General features: G+C 39.6%; 1 protein-coding gene across 1 annotated transcript in view; it reads right to left on the bottom strand.

The window, feature by feature from the left end:
- The window catches only part of zgc:153039 (uncharacterized protein LOC767698 homolog), a 62,006-nt gene extending 45,670 nt beyond the window's left edge, over window positions 1-16,336 (bottom strand). Inside the window, exons 1-6 of the mRNA XM_035680545.1 lie at window positions 15,768-16,336; window positions 10,895-11,029; window positions 9,783-9,920; window positions 8,466-8,786; window positions 6,304-6,411; window positions 6,114-6,225 (exon numbers count right to left, since the gene is read on the bottom strand). Of these exons, the coding sequence (XP_035536438.1) occupies window positions 6,114-6,225; window positions 6,304-6,411; window positions 8,466-8,786; window positions 9,783-9,920; window positions 10,895-11,029; window positions 15,768-15,987 (1,034 nt within the window). The 5' untranslated portion in view covers window positions 15,988-16,336. The remainder of the gene's footprint in view (window positions 1-6,113; window positions 6,226-6,303; window positions 6,412-8,465; window positions 8,787-9,782; window positions 9,921-10,894; window positions 11,030-15,767) is intronic.
- Between the last annotated feature and the right edge of the window lie 6,979 nt (window positions 16,337-23,315).

The raw sequence follows: 23,315 nt of genomic DNA, 5'->3' as shown, positions 1-23,315 counted from the left end.
CACACACACACACACACTACCAAAAGAGCTTGATAAAGTAGCGACAGGGCAATCTGTCATGGTTGGCTAGCTGGTCACACGAGGTTAATAGATTCCCCTCTATCTCACATCCCCTCAGCCTTCATTGCCATCATCAGCAGCCCTCTTACCATAGTGGCATATCATCAGCGATAATCTCAAAACAGACAAAATATGGGGCGGCTCTATTAACAGTGACCTGAAAACCAGTTGTACGGCTTTCACATCCAAATGTGCTTCATTTTTTTTTTTGCAGCGCTAATAGCTGTGAAGCAGAAAATATCCTCATACGAAGCACACACTCCGTACTCTCACAGTCAATCTCAGAGTCACAGGGATCCCGCTGTGGAGCAGATATAAAATCCACAAAGTCCCAGATAAAGTAGCTTCACTTAGCTGGAATGCTTCTTATTTAACTTACTTAAATTTGTGATGGAAGGTAAAGTTCAGTGATTCTTGTTCTTGTTCATACTAAAAAACTAAGTCTGAGCTGGCTGAAGCTGTCAGCCCTGGGTTAAATGACCTCGTCCCTCGTTTTAATGAGCACACGCTGACAATCCCCATCTCCCCACGTTCACACCTGAGCGAGGCCGCTGATGCATGTGAGATGGGTACACACACTGACACAAGAAGGCAGTTATAAAGAGGTACCTTTACCGTGCAGCACAATCATTCTCCCACCTCCCTGACATTCACTTTCAAATACAATCTTAACCGCTTTGCCTTTTAAAGCTATGATGCAGAACTACAATTTGCAGAGGGTAGCAATTTAGAAGAACTTATGTTAGGGTTAGTTTGTCACTCCTTTAAGGCTGTTTGGTAAGAGAGCGTGACTGCCACCCTTTGGACAAGTCACGCAACTACAACAGGCACAAAATTTTCCTTTTGCTTTTATCATAGCCCAAACTATCAATGAAATGAAACCTGTAACTCAGACAGCATTAGTGCCATGCTAAACTCATTCTGTTACAAGACTGCAACCTTTAAATCTTTTTATTATAAACCTTCCATTTAGCACTCAGCATTTAATACAGGGTTTATAACACTATGATGTAGTTGTTAGCAGGTATAAGAACAATTTAAATGTTTGCACAAAGATATTCAAGAATAATTTCTAAAAAGTGCTTTCTTCGAATACTTGCATGCATCTCGTACTGATGATGAATGAAAAATGGAAAAATCACTCTCATTTTGGTGCCGTGATAAATATTGGCCCTTTTTTCCAATTTCTATAAGGCCATTTTTTAGTTGTAGATTCATTATATTTGTCACAACTTCAAACCTTTCTGTAAGCCACAAGCAATATTTATGCTATATAACGATAAAATAATACAAATGTATTATGTTTCATTGTGCCCATTATGGTTTTATATTTAGTGAATTAAGTGGACCTTGAGTTTGAAACGGTTGTAAAGCCACCTGTGAATGATTTGTACATTTGTATAAACAGCAAATGCTTCATAACACACTGTAAGGCTGTGTTTGTGTGAATCCTAATTAAATATGATTACAGCTCCCAGTTAAATCAGAGAAAAACATATGCCTACCAACCACATGCCATGCACAGTGACAGTGACATCCCATAACAATTAGATACTGCCATCATTACAGTCACCCTGGAGGCTCGTCTCAGGTGTAAAGGCTTCCCTCATATGTGGTGGCGCCATAACATGACAAATGACTTTAATAGAAGCAGTCATATTTTAATCCGTGATCATTTGGTTATCCTGTGTGTGTGCATAATAACGACAAGAAACCTGCTGCCTGCCTGACACCTGCTTGTGTGTCAGCATGTGCGTTATTTGGAGTTGAACAACTGGTTGTGTGAGATAAATGTAAGATGATTTTTCCCCTCAGGATTTTAGTTTCTCCTCATGCTGATCGCCTATGTTTTTATAAGAAAATCAACACATGATTCTATTTATATACAGATATCTCAGAGTAATTTTCACAAAATGCTTTCTTTGAATAGGTATGTGCTCTTGTACTTGTAATGGATGACCAGAATTTTCCTCATTTCGAGAACAATTTTCGCTTCGTAAATGGATGTTGCTTAAATTCTTGTGCCATGATAAATATTGGTCTTCCTCTAATTTTCTTACAGAAAATCAATAAAGTTTTATGATGCACTTTAGGTATTGTTGGTAATATTTTTTCTAGTTGTGAGCCGACTTAATGTAGCAGAAACGGCGGTGAATGAAAATGTTTTTCTGCAAGCACAAGATGAAATACTCTGCGGCACACTGCTTACAAACAGGTAATGCATAGAAGCTCCTATTTCCTCCATTAGAAGATGAAAGCTGGGTATTAAAATAGATTGTTTACCAGTGGGACCTGTCACTGTCACTATTGGCCCACTTATCATCTCCTGATAGTGGCTGCTGGCCAGTCAGTGGATGTATTCTTGTGAGTTAGGTGTCATATTGTCTGGTGACTTTTTTTTCACACTGCACAATCAGACCATTGTGTTCATCTAGGGAAGTGAAAGCAGTAAATTCCAGCCGTTGATATTATATCACATGTTGAGATTCATTTACGCAACATAGAAAATTCTGTGTAAACTTCTAACAGCAAGATGAGAAACATACTATCTAGCCAATTAAAATAGTTGAGTTTAATTCATTGTTTAAGTTTAAAATGACTAACCTTTCTTTTTCTTTTCTCACATTAACCAGTGTTTAAAACAAGAAAAGCAAGAAATGACAAAGTCAGACATCTGGCCTACATCAGGGTGAACAGAAACAAGTGCACAATAAGGAAATACCCCGTCAGTGACAACTTTCCTAATGCTTCCGAGAAATTATTATAAATTTTCTCCAGCAAGATAATCATATCATATCAGTTCAATTCTGTTCAGCCTCAATAAACCAAATGACCCCAAGCTAAGTGAAGATAAAAACAGGGAGTGATGTCCCAGGCAAGAAATCAATAAAACAGGATTTATGTGAGTTTACGTCTTCTGTATTTCATAATCACACAGCTGTGAGGAACTTGATGTTTCTATCCCACCCCTCTGTTCCTTTTTACCACTCTGTCTATCAACAAGAATATTTTACATTTCCTGCCTACAGTCAGTCATCAAGTCATATGATCAGATTTTCACGGACGCCTTGTATGCACAGAAGCTTAAGCTCCCACTCTCACACACATGCGCAATGCACATGGCGTGATGTCACGTGTTACTGCTGGTATCAGTAAAAAATTGTTGCGGAGCAGAACAAATCTCCATTGATAAAGTTCTTTATCTACTTAGAACAGCACAGGCATAGGCATGGAGTTCACACACATGTGTAATATGTCCATATAGGGTCTTAATGTCCAGCTGTTGGATCCTAATGTAAATCGACTGTGTCTCAAGTGACCACTTAGATTGCAAAGAGTGATAGCCAGAACCTGCTACAGCTTACGTTTCTGTATGTGCATATACAATCTTATAGAAAGGCAGGTTAGAGGGTAGAAGAGAATGCCTTTAATCAGTAGTGACAGCTGTAACCCACGGTCACTGCAGCAAGGCCTTGATGCATGGGGCACCACCAGGTGAGCTATTCATGTGCCACATGCTACAACGCTGCATCCAGTTCTCCCTTAATACATCCATGGTAAACACTGTCGTACCGTATAAGGTTGCAAGGGACATACATTGTCAATGTTCTAAGAGGGAGAGAATCGTTTCAGGTAAGGCGTGTTCTTGAAGTAAGAGGCGTATGTTTGTTAGCTGCTGTTCTCGTCGCCATTCAAGCAACTACTTTGTATTTAGAAATCTGACTGGTGGGCACAGAGATCTCCAATTGTCTGGTATAGTGAGCAAACTAGGTACAGGAAGCACACACACTTCCTCTCCTTCTCTCAGGCACACACCTAGAGAGGGGACTGAATGGCTATACCTCACCTCGATGGACTTTAAAACCCAGTGTTGTTTGACCTTTGAAATCAATTGGGGGTATGCATTTGCATTTACACTACTATTACTGTATATGTCAGTGGTTCCAAACCTATTGTAGTCTGAACCCTGTATTCCCACAGTCCCAACCCCCTACAAACAAACACACTTAGGTCATGTGAGGGTGCCTTTGTGGCCTCTTTGTTGGGTCATGTGAGCGGGGGGCTCAGTGCTGACCTGGTCCCACTTCAAAACAATGACACTGCCTCTAGCCTTCACTGATGACCAAATGACTGCATGTCCAACATAAATCTAGGGAAACTACTTTAGATATCTACAACAAATGAAAACCATATGTAAGCGTTCACCAAAATATAGTACAAGTAATATGTGTGATTCTAGGGGACAAGATAGAGTACTGCAGAGGTGGAGAAGTGCATTAAGAAACTTGTCTCTTATCACTGAGTGTGTGTGTGTGGTAGGCGGACACAGGGAGGACGGCGCGGCAGAGTAAATGATGGCAGTATTGATCTCCAATGCTCTTTTATAGCCCTGTCATGTCAGTTTAGCACCTTGGCAACACTGGCATTAGAGCTACATCAATACTGAACTCTGGCACTCAGCAAAAGACAGATAGAAAGAGACAGATACAGAGAGGGAGAGAGACGACAAATAAACAGAAAGAAGTAAATACCAAGTGCAACATCAAGGTAAAGACCTGTCCGCTCTAACCTTAAGAGTGAAGTGAAGTGAGGACACGGAGACCAAAGTCATCCACAAGTTAAAGGAATATTTTACCATATGTTGTGTCAAACAGGCTTGTGGATTGCACTGCATGACGGTTTTTTAAACATGTTAGTTTCCTATTCTCAAATTCCCTGCTCTATGTGCTCTAAAGTTTGCTGGTTTGATCTCTAGTGGCTTTAACAGTCACTGGGGAAGTGGTGGACAGTAGAAGGGGACATTTAGCTTCTACCACTTTATAAATGATTGCAAGTATGAAACACTGTTGAATGTAGACTCACCTCACCGTTTCCAGTATGCCCGCATGTGCATTTGTTTCTGCCACTACTCTAACACGTAAGAAGCCGGGTATTTGAGCCGCATTATACAGTAACTGCTACTCATTTGACAACACAGACAAATGCACACAAACAGAACAATGAACAAAAGATCTGACTCTCTAAATTGATCCAGTGTCAAAAATAGGCTTGAATGGGGTCACGCTGGTCATTCTTGCACACAGTAGTGTGTTTCCATTATTTTGTCCACTTTCATTCATGCGTGCTGCCGTTGTTCAGATTGATTAACTGACCCCTGGAGTCGGATAACATTCACTTGGAATAGATGGTTTTGAAATTGCCCTCTTCTGACGCTCCAATTCTGTTTGCTGAAGCAGAAAATGAACCCTGTTTGCATTATCTGATAGTCACTAAGTATTGGATTTCATCTGCTATATCTATTACTACAACAACGCACAACTACTTTTATCAACCCGAAGGTTTAATTACCTTGTTTGGATCTGGGTGGATTAATGTTCAATTATCTTTTTGTTTGTTTGTAGATATAAATGATATAACCTAACATACTGATACCAGGCCAAATACAACTACAAATACTTACATTTGGGTACTTGTCGATAAACAGTACTGATATGACTACTTAACAATACAATGACTTTCATCAGCTGTCCCTCACTTTCGTTACAAACTAAATGTTTCTAATTTTGTTGTAAAAGTTGCTTACAATATCTCCAACCTGCTCACATTGCTTCTCCTCCACCTACCTGCTCAACTCACTGCTATAAAGTGGTATCGGGTGCGGTAACAGAGTAGTTTTAGGACATGAGCACAGTATCAGACCCAATACAGATAATACCCAATACCGGTATCGGTATATAAAGTTTTATATATATATTTTTCTTCTAATATCTCTTTTTGCTTGATAATATATGTATGTTTGTCTCTCTGAGTCTTAACAAAACATTTCCCCCGGGATGTATTAAAGGTTTCTGATTCTGATTCTGATAGTATAAACCCAAGACACTCGTATGAAAACGAAGACATGAGAAGTAAAAAGCATAAATTAATGTTTTTAAACCTGTTGTTTAACCTTGTTTGTATGCACAGCTACATCAAAAAATCTGAGATAAAAATGTTTGTGTGCATATACACGAGAGAGTGTGTGTGTGTGTGTGTGTGTGCGTGTTACTGACCGGTCACATGAGCAGGCCACCAGTACGCAAAGCAGATTGTAGATGATGAAGGTGAAGATGACGGCCGTGATGGTGCCACGGGGGATGGAATAGCTGGGATTCTTCAGTTCACCTGGTAGATAAACAGGTTTACTATGCGTTTATACACAATACATCAGGTCACGCACACAAACAACCTGGCCTCACCCACCTGACATGTTGGAACCAGCCATGATGCCGGTGCAGCCATTAAACATAACAGCGAAAACAGTGGCAAAGGTCATCATAGTTCCGGTTGTGTAATCCACGGTGTAGTCAGCTGTGGGAAGAGTTAACAGCAGATAAGTCACTGTAGTTGTGCTTTTATCAGCGTCATCAGTCTTCTAAGAGAAAGTTCAATTTAGTTTGTTGGCAGACAATCCTCTGTACCTGCTCGCCACCAAACTTCGCCATGTTTTACAGCATTTGAGAAAACAATTCCCTACACATCCTTCCTGTTGTTTACAGCATCTACTCAATCACAGGACGTTGGATGTATTAATAAAAAACTAATCTTCTTTATGGTTGTATGTGTACAACTGTACATACATATCGTATCTACCAAAGAAACTTGTGATCACATTGTAACATTATTCATGACTAAAACTTGAACTTTTTTTGAATAATAGCGCTTTTACCTGGGTTCCAACTAGAACTTAACTCCTAAAAAGTACTGTGCTTCATTGATTAAGTAATCTAACCACTAACATTAAAAACAGTTACATTTGCAAAGCCCTCAATACAACAGTTTGTCGCAATGAAACAGAGAGGCCGGAGAAGAAGATGGCACTGCCACTACTCTCAGGCCCCTTTGCTCCTTTAGAATGTAATTAGACGCATTCAAAAGCAATCATTAGATTAGATGCTTTAATTGTGATAACCATTTTCTCTGTGAAATTTGATTTGGCATGTCTCTGTGTGTGTTTGTGCTCTATTTAGTCAGATCTTGGGATTATTCAAAGCTTGAAAGTGTAATAGTTCTCATGTGTGCCTGAGTGCATGCCCAAGTTACAGAAATTAGTAATCATGTGCTTTGAAAATAAATCCCTGCAAACAGAGTGGAGTGCTTGGTAAGTTTACTGTGGACATTAAGAACTGGAGAGCATGTACAACATCTAATTACAGATCAATAAAAACATCCGCCCTCTGCCAACAGTGCAGGAAAAGATTATGTACTTTAAGAAAAATGGGGACACATAGGGTGGCAGCAGGAAAAAGCATTCGCCACCACTGCAGAGGCTCTGGTTCCTTCACTAGCCGCGCTAATTTCAGCTGTTAATGGGTGGGAAGCCGGTGAGGGAACGTGCATCATCATGATCATTCAGTGATGAATGATGCTGCATTGCTGCAGTAGTGACTTCTACATTCCCTGTAACCCCAAGTTAACGGGGTTGGGCTATAGCGAGATAGAACATGCAGCATGTGGCTCCATCCTACCGTTGGCTGCTGGTTAGCTTAACTTTGCACAAAGAGCTGCAGAGCTGAAGTTCACTGACTAATACATTATATCTTGTTTAATCTATACAACAACCATAGTGAAAAACTGTACATTGCGCCTATATTCTGGGGGTCATAGGACGGACTACTTCTTTGTTATTTCCTGGAGTCTTGTCATCACCTTGAGGGCACCAGGAAACTAGCAGATACTCCAGTAATTAAAGCCGCCTGCGCTAGACATTTGGCTCTCTGCACCCTCCCCTGGCAGCACCGAGGGTATGCTTCCAATAAGCAGTTTAATATGAAATTTATAAACCATTACTATGCACTGGATCAAGTGACATATCTGTCATTAATAACTGTATTACAATCATTTCTTTTGCATTTTCCATCCCAGGTAAAGCTGAGAAAAAAATCCCCAAGTGCTGAAATGCTTTGTGCAGTGTAAGAGCTTAACTACGGCTTAATCTAGTCAAAGCCTTACATTGTACATTAATTCAGTCAAACTAAGTTATTATTCTTATGATTATGGAATGTAGAGGCCACAACTGATCTGTGTATTGCTTCATATCAGCCTACAAACCTACTGCTGTTGACCTATGTCCTATATAAAGTACGTATTCAAGTTGAGCCTTATGTCAACATCTTCACCTCATCCAAGTTTTGTGTTTCAGTGCTGAGCTGACTGCTTTTTGAGAGCTCCAGGATCAAACAGAGCAACGGTTATTTTGCTTATTTAGGTTCACCACTGAATCAGGGCTAGCAAAGGAACTGCAGCATGTTAGGCAGAGATAATAGCTTTGATCTATTAAATCATAAACAGCAATTAACTAATTGACAGTGCTTTTTTAAAATCTCCAGAAATAACTATTTTTGGCCCGGCCTGGTCCACCTTACCCCACAGGTTCCCGAGCAGCGTGTCCAACTTGAAGCCGGTGAAGTTGGCTGTGGTGGGAAACACCGGGCCCGTTCCGTTGGCTGTCGGGTTGGCGCTACTGGGCAGGACGACGGTACGAGCGGGTACGGCAAAGAAGCTGACGAAGATGGTGCCCAGGACAAACATGACCACCAGGAAGATGAGGAAGGTGGCCTTTGCGTAGATGTGGGCGCCCACCAGACAGACCAGCAGGCACAGCAAGGCGACGCCTGTGCCATAAAGAAGAGACCACCAGTAGCCTGACGGCAGGACCTGGTGGGCAGAGGTGGCAGCAGTCCCATCTAGAGATGGTTATAAATGATGTGTTCAAGAGTATAATGTAGCATGGTATTTTATAGCACAGAATGTACATCTAAATTGGTGCGTTTAAAAAACCTTAAGACACAAACATCTTTACACAGGAATAAACAATAATAGTTTATGCTCCAATCTAACTGCCCTGCAACAGAAAAACATTTTTTACGCATTATTTACCCAGGGAACATTGCCTGAGCTTTATGCTCTTTTCTGGAAACTTCCTTCTTTATTGTCATACAGTTCTACTCGTTCACACCTCAGATCTTCTCAGCATTTTACCACAGTCGGTTACTGAACACAGAAAGCATTTCTTATGTGGTATCCCTAACGTCCCTGACGTTTCCAAGAAGTGGATGACCTAAACCACCCTGGTTTGTTAATGTTGTTTTCTAAAGGAGTGAACTTTCTGTTTTCCATGTTATTAAGATGGAAACCCCCCCATTTAAATTACCTGGGAAACTAAAGTTACCTAGAAAATTAATGATTTGTAAAATTAACTAATATTCCCTGAGCAGGAAACTTGCTAAGCGCCACTCTTGTTCCACAAAGAACCAAGAAGAAGGATTATGACTGCTGCTGGTGCTATAACTTGTATTATCAAGGACCAGGAAGTCTTTCTGTGTGGAGTTTGCATGTGCTCCAGTAGGTGAATTAGTGACTTTCAATTGCCCCAAGGTGTGAATGTGATCATGAATGGGTGTCTGTGTGTCAGCCCTGTGACTGACTGCCTCTCACCCAATGTCAGGGCACCAACCCCAAATGACCCTCTAAAAGGATAAGTAGCTAATGGATGGATGAAGGAACATAACACTCTCTAGATGACCTACAGTAAGTAATTCAGAAAGCTAATGAAGTGAGTTACGATCACACTGATGTGTGTCTGTGTGTAACTTTCAATGTTGTGTCCCTTTTTCATAATGTAAATAAAATAAAATAAATCACCTTTAACCTAATACCAAGAGGAATGCTGACTCACTCACCTTCTGGCACTCCAAAGGTGGCCACAATAGCTTCAACCAGACCCAGCACAAAGAGAGCGCAGCCACACACATTGGCAAAGAAGAACATGATGCCGATGCTGCCACCAAATTCGGGCCCCAACGCTCGACTTATCATGTCTGAGTGAAGTTAAGGCAAAGCGTGCTTGTTTGTTGGATACACTGTAAAAGGTGGTTAGCATAAAGACTGGAAACTGGGGGAACCGGCTAGCCCACTATATAACCCACAACCACAACGTGTGGTTTTAACACTATGCTTTTTGTACAGACTAAACAAGTGAGATATAACATGTTAATTAGTAAGCTCCAGAGGTGCTGTAGGTGGATTTTCTTTCACCTTTGGTCAGAGCCAAGCTAGCTCTCTCCTGTTCCCCATTTTTGTGCTAAGCTAACTGCCTCCTGGCTGGAACTTTATATCCAATAGGCAGACATAAGAGAGGTATCAATGTTTTACTCTATCCATCGTCTCTCTATAACACAGTGAATAGGCATATTTCCCAAAATGTCAAACTATTCATCTAAGATCACTTTAGGGCAAATTACTAGGGCTGCACAAATAGTCTAAATATTCTAAACAATAACAATGATATTTAGTCATAACATAAGTTCCACCAAGCCTATAATAGTGTGTACAAATAAAACATAATTACTTTAAACCACTCCCTGCTCAAGACTGCAACAACTGAATGCCAAGGAGACAAAGCTGTTTACTGTACTGTAGACTGTTTGTCTAAATGTACCGTACATGTTCATTTATGAAAATAGATGGAGACGGCACTGATTGGGGTCATTTTGCAAATTCCTGGCAGCAAAACATGCTGGCCTCTATCTAAAATAGCAAACAGTGTCCTATAGTGCAGTTAATGAACATATCGGTCCCCATTCAGTGTCCCACACAATGCTACATCTGCTTCACTAAACACAATGCTAGAATGAAAACAGTCTGCCTTTGTTTAGCATAACAAGGACTTCTACTGCGTGTGCTCTTGATATCATGACCATTGACAATGTTAATGATACTACGGAGCAAATGTCATGTGATGGTGGGTGTGTGTGTGTGTGTGTGTGTAGGTGTGTGTATGTGAAGAGGATACAATAGGCTCCCCCGGCATCCAGGGCTCCATTGGTGGAGATGGCACAGACGGACAGCACGGTCATGCAGATGATGAAGTAGGCCACCAGGAACATGGCAATAGCTTGGTAAAGTCCGGACTGTCCCACCACGAAGCCTAGTCAGACGAAACACAGACAGAGTCAGGCAAACCGCTGAGCACCTGATCAGCTGGTCGAAAGCAAAACTTGGCAGCAAAGTGAGTGGGAAGTTAAACTTTCCCAGGAAAAGCCCACACACAGTACAGAGGATGTGGGCACACAATGTAGCATGAGAATCATGTTACGACACACTGTTACATAATCAAATCAAGGCAACTGAGTGTGTATGATATAGACATACATACATTTTAGAATAATTGTGCTTTATGATGAAAACATGCCTGAAAATCTTCAAAGAAATCAAAATGAAAGTACACATGGCACAATGACTCATCCCAACATTCCATCCTGTCTAAAACTGAAACTGGATTCACATGTTGAAAATGATTCCAGTTTCCCCTCTACTGTAATGTTGACATCTGTAGTTCAAATTATTTATAATATAATAAAAATTATAAAAGTACCAGAGAATAAATTTCTTGGTTTAACAAAGAGAAAAAAAGGAATCTGTTCGTATACAGCAGCTCGGAGTAAAACTTTGATCTTAGAATTAAGAATAAGCTCCATGCATGAATGTTTTCAGACTTGGTCTCAACTACTTAAATATAGAGAGCTCCTAAAGCTTTATATTTTATATAGAAGTGTATGATGATAGACTGATAAGATACAAGCTCTGTCCCAATACCCACACCTCCAATACAATATGAAAACGTTCAGTTGTTTATGTTTACACATTGCAGTGCTTCTGCCATTATATTCACATTAGCCATATATTAATAATAAAACGTTAAACACGTTATGATTATGGTAGCTAAACTGTGAAATATGAGTATTCTGGTGAGTTTGGAAGACGGTCAGGAAATGTTTTACTTTTAGGTTGAACCCTCCGTTCTCTGTTTGGGAACGACTCTATATCCTAACTTATACGGTCCAATGCAACAGTCCCACAATAAATCCGTCTTTCATGTCTTTCACCTGTTTTAGAGAGGGTTTAACTGTGCAGGCGTTCTGGAGGTTGTGGTTTGCAGTGCTGTTGAATTAGTAACTTTTGGCGTAGGGGCTCCTCAGTGAGGATGGAAATTGATTTTATTTTATTGAAGCCAATGCCACTATCGAGTCTGTTTATTGGGCAGATTATTTACAGACTCCATTTCTGTGTGGAAAACACAGAAACAGTAGAACTAGGCCTGTATGTGGCTCAGATGTGTTCCATTGTTTAACTGCTGTTTAATTTGGAACCGGTTCGGGATTCCCCTCACTGGCACTAAACACAGGATATTTACACTCTGTAACGGATGTGCTGCTCAGCTGGGAAGCAGTAGCACTCATGCGTAGAGTCAAATACGTGGCATTCCTGGAATTTTAGCCCATGGTGCACGGAAAGATGTTTCAGCATATTGCTGGTGTTTCCAACCTTACTGGGAACGACCATTTTACCAACATTACAACTAGCACTGTTCTTATCTTTCTTTGTGAAATCAATGCACGCTTTGGACCATTTCTTCCTCTCCGCCATGATACATTCTTGTTGCAAATTTGTAGCAACGTAGATGTGATGTCACCTTTTTCACAACTTGAAACTCTCAGAAAAAAATGCCGGCATCGATAAAAGGAATTAATTCGCTCAGAGGCCTACAATCGCAATGATTCGGACAATTTGGAATCGGTCCCAGCAGGAACCGGTTCTTGATTACCATCCCTACTCATCACTGGTGACTGACAGCAGAGTTGTCACTCAGCTGAGGTTCACATTATATTACTTCCTCATTAAAAGCTCTTTGAAAGACCACAAAATCCACAGAAACAATCACAGTCTGATTTTTCTTTTCATTTTAGGACTCGGAGGCAAGTATCAAGTATTTTTAAGTCCAAGTGAGGGTACAAGTCATTGGTGTTACAGCCAAGGTCGAGAGGCAAGTCTTTTTTGATTTTGTCAACTCGAGTCCAAGTCATGTGACTCCAGTCCACAACTCACAAGTAATTTAGCGTCACCATAGACACAGGAGTGCTATTTGCAACTACAATTTGTGACGTTTGCCTTGTTGCATTGCTAATTGCAGTCCTTATTTAACAGCACTTAGGAGTCACTGCAATCTGCACTTAAAGGTCCAGTGTGTAACATTTAGAAGACCAGAAATTGAATATAAGAATCCTTGTGTTTTCGTTACCTTTGAATGAACTGTTTCATCTACAGAGGGAGCAGGTCGACTTTCATTGAGTCTGGCATGTTTCTACAGTAGCCCAAAATGGACAAACCAAACACTGGCTCTTTTGCTTTTTTTCAGGTATTTCGCAGCCCCCATAGTTTTCCTACACACTTGGAGGGAGAGTAGTATTCAGTTGGTTGTAATCTGAAACTTCAGCGCTAGATACCACAAAGTCCTACACACTGGTCCTTTAAAAAAATATAATTCAGACTTTGTTAAAAGTTACTTTCAGCTTCTTCACACAGAGCTTCAAAGTCCTAGTTTTTATTAGGAGTTTTATGACTCATAAGTCAAAGTTTAGGACAATTCATAAGACAGTTTCTTAGATGTTGTATACATACTGTTCCAAATCAAGAACAGAATTTTACAGTTTTCTATCCTGCCAATGCTAAAAACAAACTTCATAACATAAAATGTGCAAAGACATTTTGTAACAAAACTAGTTCAGATGCCAGCAATGGTTGATTAAAATAACTCTCCCATCTTCTTAAGCAAAGTCATGTGCATCAAATCAAGTGTGGGAGAAGATATTAGTGCTACTTGTTACACACATTTTCACCAGTTTCTACTGTTGTGTTTGACTGCATATATGTTTGTGTACTCAATGGCTGTGACTATACATAATGCTGCTGTTTTCATGGTCTGCTTTTATCTACAGCAGCGCTGTAGGTGTCACATGATCACAAAGCACCAGAACATAAATCTCATGAAAAAGGCAAGAAGGCAGCAGGCGCAGCGTTCAGTTCATATATGTAGGATTATTCCTTAGCTAGATGGGAGTTTTAAGAAAATGTTGATATGATGAATGTTTTGATTTCAGAGAGCATAAAAATATAATTTGTTTTTCTGGGTAAACCTGGGTAGGACATGTTAGGCCATGTGTGACTTTAAAGATATGTTATCCAACAACAGATAGCTGATAAATCGACAATAGTTTCACATCCACAATGTAACCACTGTTAGTTCCTGTGTAGACATGTTACAGTGTGAGAATAGTAGTCTAAACTTCTACACAGACTACTACTATGTGTGTCCAGTCTCATGTGAGTGTGTGTGTGTGTGTGTGTGTGTGTGTGTCCACTGTACAGCAGCTGAAATCACATGAGACTGGGGGGGGGGATAGGGGGTAAAATGAGAGAGTGTTAGAAAACAACCTGGATGTACAACATAGAGAAAAACGCAGAAGTACACCACCCAATAACCGGAACTGAGATAAAAGAGAAGAGAAGAGAAGATGATCTCAGTTGTCAGTGGCCTCTTTCTTATGCTTCGACAGCAGAAATGGGAAACTGTGGATTGCATGACATGTGATCACTAGCTTCACACCTGCATTTTTTTTACAGCAACTTTTACCCTCTTGACATAGAACAAAATTACTTGTTTCAGCTGTTTCAGATATTTTATTTAAACTTACACAAAGTTAGTTAGGCCTACTCAAAATGAAAAACAGAAATCCTTCCTTTAAGTGAAGCCAACCTACAGTTGCCACAATAAGACTTTGAAGTATTTGACTTATGGATATATGTAGGTTACACTTTCCTACTGATATTATTACTTTAAGGAAAATGTTACTACTAATCTATTTTGTATAACTTAAATATTGAAAGCCTGAGTGTCTGAAGCTCACCCCTCCATGCCAGAGTGGAACCCATTCGACAGGTCAAATCAAAAAATAGGTCCAGCTGTTTTCAAAGACTTTACATTTTTGCTGTGAACAAACTTTTGTTGAGATTGAAACCATTTTGCAATTGAACCTGGGTTATGCATAACCTTCAAAACTAAAGAAAAGGCTGGTCAAACATTTAAAAGTTACCCAATAAATGTTACTAAGGAGGGAAAAGCTCGACAGCTGACTGGGGGAATTCATCCACCTTGCAGGTTACATGCAAAACTGTGTGAGATGTAGAGCTAATTGTAATAACACAAATTGATACACTTATTTTGAATAGAAGATTAATCTCAGTCAACTCCAATTTGGGCAACTCATAAAACTAGTGCTGCTGGACCAGTTCTCACACAGGTACCACAGGGATGAAAGAGGTCCAAAACAGAAATAAGACCCTGGTTTTGAGTGCAGGTTTGTATGACATCTGAAGTGACTGCCTCAAAGCTTAAAAGCTTTAATCTCCTTTGTGAGCATAACTAAATAAATGAGGTAATATTAAGTTACAAGGAATAAAGGCTTTCAATGGATCATATCATTTTGAATGTTATCAAGCACAACTTTATTTAAATAAAATCAACTTATTGAATTGGTTCACACTGCTCACTTGTGCCCTCGTTGTTACTTAGACAGAAGCACATTTAACACTTTAAAAGTTGATATGACTGAGACAATCCAAATATGATGACCGGCTAGCATACCGAATTCACCAGTAGCCCTTACAAAGCCGAGGTAATGTTATATACTATATGAACCTTTAGTGATACGCACGGCAACATTAAAATCTCTAAATTTTTGAATGGGGTTTGGCGCACCTCTGTTGTTGAGACGTCCCAAAACAGTGTGCAGTGATTTAAGAGGACGTCTGTCATCATCAGCACTCACCTATTCTGAGGAACACTACCACGCTGAACATTGACAGCAAGGTGGGGATGACCACACCGAAGAAGATGGAGAGTTTCTTGGGTTGCCGCTGCTGGGTAGACCTCTGCCTGGGGCTGCCCGGGTGCTGCTCCGGGGCGTGCCCGGCCGGAGGTGGCCGCGGCTCGGATTCATTGACGCTGGTGGAGAGGCGGTAGTGGAGAAGAGGAGTCCGCTCTGTCATAGTGAAAGCTGCCTCTGCACAAGCTTCACAACTTCACAGAGTGCTCTGGGTACTTTCAGAGCGAGCTGTCAGTCCAGCTTTGCTGCTGAAACCTGACGGACTGTTTTCGAGACCTTAACCACAACGTTTCCAATGTTTTTGTCGGAAGTTAGTGACGCGTCCCGATTGCCGACTGCCTCCCTGGCTACATAGCCGAGGAGGAAATAAGTGCTTTCGCTATCAGTAAAAACAACGTAGTAAACGTTTACATTCAAATGAGCAGTCCTTACATGTAGTAGCTATTAAAACAGCTAAAAAACCCACACACGCAGTCCATGACCAGCCACTGTAGCTCTGTATAGTTTTTTAGAACTACAATAGAATATCATGTGATGTACAAACGTTAATCACCTCAAGTATAATTTCCGGTTTTAACCTTCAAAATAAAAGCTACAAACAAGCTAGAGCAATGTTCTAAAAAGTCATAAAGTCACAGAGCAAGTTTCTGGTGCCAAGTCAGTCTGAATAATTCACCAAGAGAAACCAGAGAAATGCTAGTGCTTGAGACACAATCCTAAAATACGCAAAATACTGCCTTGTTTTTAAAAATAAATCCTGCTATTTCCGGTTTAGCCCCGCCTGTGAGTGGCTAACTTAGCTTCACAATGCTTCTAACGCTGTGATTTCCAGCCTGTTGCTTTCGGTCATATGATCAGGTTGGCTGGGCAAATCAGAGCACTGCATTCTTCCGGCCACCTGCTGATGGGAGATGCATCCAGATACGCAGTTAAAATCTGGAACTTGATTTCACTTGAAAGTTTATGCATTATATGCGTGTAGCATTGACAGTATAGTAAGTTATATGAATATATGAGTACTCAAACGTCCACTACAAAAGAAAATAGTCACTAGGCTGTTTCTTTTTGGCTACAGTGTCACCTTGCACGAATTAATATGGCCTATGAAAATACAGTGCAAACCAAAAATGTACCTCATCTTGTTTCACTTCTGTATTCTCAAACAATGACGCAACGCCTGTTCACCATCAAGGATTTTATTTTGAAAGTTATGACTGGTTTAATATTAATGATAAAAGTGACCCAAATAATACAGAGTAGTGCAACAGTGTAATGGCCCTCCCAAACTGCCTAAATCCTCACCAGCTAATAAATAATACATTAACATACATGACAGAGTCTGGACATCTTGTCTAGACACTACAGTGATTTAACAAGAATTACATATTATTAAAAAAAATATTGTAATATTAATACATACATATTATATATACATAGTCATACATATATTGAAAATAATAAATGCTACAATCTACAATATCTATAAAAGTAATACAGACCAATATACTCAGACATACATTACACAATGTCAAACTGACATTTCCTAAGATCTCAAATAAAACATGATGAACTTAAAGATGTATTCAGTGATTTCACAACATCTGTTCAGTCCACAGTTGACTTTCACATCATCAACAAGGAACTGGGGAAATGTTGCCATTTGCATGAACAAATTCACCAAGTATGGCCTATCTTAACTGTCCCTGTTTCATTTTCTGAATGTCTTATATGAGTTGCGTTTTCTTCCTTCTTTTCCTCCTGTCTTTTTTGAAAGATGATCTATTAAAAATCTTTTTCAAAGTTTTCCTGCAAGCCATGGCTTAGGAATGTACAAGATTACAATTAGCAGGCCTTTCACAATCTGAGATGCCCATTTTCCTTCATATGGGCTGATGACTGGAGCTGCAATTCTCATACTCACCCACAGATGGCGCTACAGTTACAGTTACAAAACAACAGTCATTCCGGTTTCCCTTCAAAGACTCTGAACCCCTATTCGTGGAAACGAAAACACTTGGTTGTATATTATTTTTCATTAACCCCTTTTCATGCGGTTATAGTCTACTGTATACTTTCAATCTAAAACAGGCACACATTACTATCAATTCCTTCACAATAAAAACACAATAAGTCCCAAAAACGTTTAGTTAAGTGGCTCAAGTTAATTGATTAGTCCGTCATACCTAGTAAAAAGTACTTAATCTAGAAGGTTTTTAACTCACAAAATTTACTTTGTGTAACTTTTGTGATCTAATCAGTTTCAAGATGTCTTTTGAGTTAACGTAATTTATACCATTACAGTGTAAAAAGTCACTTACACACTTGATAAACGCCCTAGTGTTTCTTTCTTGACGACGTTTAGTTTCAAGTGGTTCTTGCCTTTTTAGAAACCTTTCCACGGACACTTTTGAGAAACCTGTGAGTTTTTTTTTATATTCAACTCAAAACTATTGCTACAGCCTTTAGCCTTTACTGGTTGATGCCTTTATCCATCCTTGTTTCCAGATAACCAGAAAACCACAGATAATTTCCACGATCACATCCTCAAATCCAATCCCAGTCCTTTTTCCTTGGGTCTTCATCAGCATGACCAACCCTCTCAGTCCACAATGTGCTTTTCTTCCCTAGATATCCTGTTGCCTCTTGGATCAGGTCTCAGGTAACACAGCTCAGCAGCACAAACAAGCTACTTTCTATTTATTAGCCATAAGATCATTGGTAGTGGTTGTACTACCTGTCTTGGACGTCAGTAACAAAGCGTTCCAGTTTTCCCTTGATTAGGTTTTTGTAATCTTCCAGTAAGTTGTTCGGGCTGGTTTCCCTGGAACAGTTCTGTACTGCAGAATGAGATTGTGTCACCGTGTCACTCTGTAAGGGCCCAAAAGTGGATTTAATTTAATATACACGTAAACAGCATTAAACAGGGTTTGACAAACATTTCAGAACCGATACAGACATCTCTGAATACAGGCTTCCAATAGCATGTCTGTATATGTTGTTAGCTTACTTTCTTACTTTGTAACATTTGTGAATATATCAGTTAGTGTTCAGTAAGTTCAGTCAGTGTTTAGTCATATTGTTATAAATACATTTTAATTGTTCTTTGTTAGTGGATCTTTTTTGTATGTTTATGTATAATATGTTTACAACAATGTATGTTTTGTAGCCACGCAGTGTTTTTTGAGGTATTTACGTTCAAGTGTATCACCTGTATCTGAAGGAGTTCAATGATAACTATATAATTCCAGATGTGATGCTTCAGGCCTTTTAACGCGTCCTGACATTGTGATGTGTTCTGGTTCATCACCTTCTCCACTGCTTTATGAAACATCCGGAAGTTTTCAACCACCTCTGCATGCTTCTGCTGGAGCTGGACAAACACACACACACAAACTGTTACAGCTGGTTTAAAAAGTATTTTGCTAACATCCTCACAGTGATAATGCTAGCATGTTGCATGCGGTTTAGTGTGTTAGCATGCAAACATTGTTCCATAATGAGTGGCTGATGAGAACGGCATTCGTTTTGCAGGCATTTGGTCATAAACCAAAGTATTTGACAAAATTAAAATTTGACAAGATGGCACTAGATTAAAAATGTCAGGAGATCAAAGATATTACAATTTATCCTTAGAGATGATGAATATTACATAGAAATCTATCTAATAATTGTTGAGATATTACAATAAAGAACTAAAAAGTCAACCTTGTGGTGGTGCTGGAGGAAAAGTCAGCAGGATACATTGTCTGGGAACCATGAATGTCTGTACCAAAGTTTGTACCAATGTATGTAGATGTTGAGACCTATAACATAAGTGAAAACCTTGATCTACAGGTGGAGCTATAGGAAAGGTCAGAGGATCGCCAAAATTGCTAGAATGTATCCTCTAGGGACGCTGAATATCTGTTTTCAGAATTTCATGGTTATTCATGTAACAGTTGTAAAAATATTGCTCTCTGAACCATGTGGCGATAGAGGTAAAGTCAGAGGATTACCATCAAGATTCTTTCTCTTTGGAGCCAGTGCAGACTGTCAAGATATTTTGGTCGGGGCCAAAGTGGTGGACCAGTCAACCAGCTGACTGACATGGTGGTTCATTTAGATTTACCAAACCTCATAAATGAGAGTTCTGACTCTCACCATGATCCTGTTGCTAGTGTTATAACTGCTCCACGTCCACATCCTTATCACTCGAGTAAATTTTATCTTAGATGTAATCTCTACCCAGCATGTACTAGGAATTCCGAGAAATACCATTAAAAATAAAAGATTCGACATGAATTGGGATAGGCTCCAGGCCCCTATGACCCTGCATGTCTGTGATAACCAGGTGACAGATGGATTGAAAAATGAATTCATTAATATATTTACACAATGGTCCCTTTGATAGACTTTATATCTGATTCTGTTTAGGACCATTTTCATAACTCTATGCAGATATTTGAAGGGTGTGCCTTAACGGTTGATTTAACTGTTGGCTACAAGCTGGTATTTTGTCAAGTTGATGATTAGTATTGAGAGCTTGATATACAACCCTGTTGACACAATGGTGCTATTACTAAGCTTACCTGTGGGAACATTTTCATTTTAATTATAGAGGTCATTAGCGTGTTGAAGGAAGTGCAATGACAAGTATAAACTGTAATAACCATTGTAATGACTTTTTATCTAGTGCCATCATCGTTATTTTGGTTTCTGAACGAAATCAAATGGCATTCACGGCAAACTAAAATGGTGAACCTGAATACCTGCTAACACTGGCATTTAAGCTTTGTCATTGTTAACATGTTAGCATTTAGTTCAACAGCTTGTCTACAGCCGAAACCACGGCTGTTTCTGCTTTGCAAGCTTCACAAAGTTTGAGGTATGATTTGTTCATCACCTCAATTTGCCCAGACCTTCATCAGTGCCCCAACAGTGTGTCATACATTGTTGCAACAAATTAAATACACAGTTGTGGAAGTTATTCCTATTATAATGGTTTTAAAAATGGCAAACATTATGCAAAAATCTGAATAATATGGTAATTCCATACTATATCAGTATGATTCTAAAGTGTTTACTTGTGCGTGATTATTCTTGCACAGAGTACCACATGAGACCTGTATACTTAAAGCAATGTTTTGAGCATTATTTAGATTTAAAAGGTGCCTCTTCTGAGGCAAACATGCATACATTTTCATCCATTATCTTTCAATTTAGATGTTGTTTCTGTTGGTGGAAAATGTACTTCTGTAACTAGACTGTTGCTTTATCCTCAACACTCTGCTGGTGCACTGAATGAAGCCTAATTCACAATTTACAGTAGCAGCTTTTTAATAAAAGATGAGCAGTGATTGCTTCTTAAACTACAATGTTGTTACAGGTAAAATGCCACCCAAAGTAGCATATTATTGCACTGAAAGCAAGGAAGAGCACGCCATCTCATTGCACAGTTTTCTGTATTAATTGATGTGATAGTGGTGGAACAAGAAAGAGGGAAGTCAAAATCTGCTCATACACGTTGTTGTTGCCAGATTTATGAATGACAGACAAGCGAAAGTTGTGTGTACGTGCTTCAGTCAGATGTTACTCACAGTTTTGTTTGCCCATTCTGCTGAGTTCACCGAGACACATGGTAGCTGAACAGGAGGGAACCGCATGCACTCCGTCTAAGTACATAACCAAAGTTTCGTCACACACAGACATTTGCTAATAAAGAGTGCACATTTATTAGAAAAGCTTTGGTGATATAAAGTTAGATATTAATGCGTAATTCCTCACCGTGACTTTCATCGCTTCAATCCTTTCTGCCATCATTTCCCTGTTGTTAACGTTGCACCAAAAGTCAAGGGGTTTGGCCTGGACAAGAAGATGGGAGGAAATCACTCCTATCAGCAGCAGCAGGAGCCCTGGAGGAGCACACAGCAGGGATGACTGACGAGTTGCCATCTAGTTACTTTTTGCTGCAGCAACAGCAAAGAGGAGCTTATATCCCCTCCCATTTTATTGTGCTCGGTCCAAATCCTGAGTGAAGATAACAGCACTGCACCTCATGTTAGCTGTTTCCATATCTTTCATCTTAACAAAATCTCACACAGGTTTTGCCCTGACAAGTAGCTCTGACTACTTCTAAATATTAACATATAATATGCCCACATAATCAGTCATTTGTACAGATGTTTAAGAGTGAAAGTTGGAACTGAATGAAAGTAGTGTTGCACAGAAAACATCAACTTTCTAATCTTTCTTGGAAATATGAGGTCATATATGAGTCACTCTGTGTTCCTCATAAAGTGTGTGGAATCTCTTAATAGATTAAGGGATTACATCACAGCCATAGTCCTATGAACATGATCAACAGTATGTAACATCTTGTTTGATATCCAGATGTCACATTTACACCACTCTAAGTATGTAAACCACAGTGACACCAGATGTCCACCTTTGGAAATAAGTGCATGAGTCCAAGCAGTCTACTTACAACTATAAGCCATAACCCGTTCCTGGGTGCATGGTGTCCCTTAGCTGTGGCCGGTCAAACTGCATCCTTCTTCCATTCAGCCACATAAAAACAAGCTGAGAACACAAAGAAGTCCTGAGACAAGTCCCAGGTCTAGTAGTAGGTAAACGGGTGTGTTAAGAGTACAGTGACGTGTGCTCTCAGGAAACCATGACTTTTAGAACTAGTGGGCTTTGTATTTGTATTTAAAGTTAATGTTTGACAGTAGATCCTCAACGCAAACAAGTCAAGACAGGCATTGTGTAGACCCAAACAGTACTAACCCAGTTATAACATGCTGATACAGACATGTAGGACTTCAGAATGTTTTTGATAAGTTAGTGTAGTTTATATCTGTTGATTCATCTGTCACATACAGTATGTGTATCTTTGCACTGAACTTTCTCTCTCTGAACAGGGTTCATTCCTCATCACAGAAAACAAGTTTGATTTGGCAATTTTACACTTAGAGATAACTATCATGAGCAGAATTTCTGGTGGATTTTGGATTTTGGATCATGGTCAACTTTATTAGTGCAGTAGGTAATTTTTTTATAAATATAACTTTTTGTCATATTTGCTGAAACTTTAACTATATCCTGACAGTAGAACATGAGACAGATCATCTGTGAATACATCAGGTTCCTCCGATTCGTTCTGGTGCTTCTAATGGCATTTGCAAGAATCCACCAGGCCTGAACAAAAATAGCCAATCAGAGCAGAGAAAGATTGTTGAGTCTCATTCCCAGGGCATCAAATGCAGATGCTTTGGGACCCTGGGAATGAGACTCAACAATCTCCAATATTTTCAAACCCCAACCAAAGTATCTTTAAATCTTTCTTGGTTCTTATTGGTTGTTTTTGTCCAGGCCCGGTGGATTCTTGCAAATGCCATTAGAAGCACAGGAAAAATCAGAGGAGATTTAAAAAACAAAAACAGATTATGTATCTCATGTACTACTTCCAGGACACAGTGAAAATGTCAGCAAATATGACAAAAAGTTAGTGTT

The sequence above is a fragment of the Morone saxatilis genome, unplaced genomic scaffold, assembly GCF_004916995.1.
Source record: "Morone saxatilis isolate NCDOM2014 unplaced genomic scaffold, NCSU_SB_2.0 Contig8, whole genome shotgun sequence".
NCBI classification, from domain to species: Eukaryota; Metazoa; Chordata; class Actinopteri; family Moronidae; genus Morone; species Morone saxatilis.
Note: the sequence above shows the minus strand (reverse complement) of the source record. Positions and strands in the feature narration are given on the sequence as shown.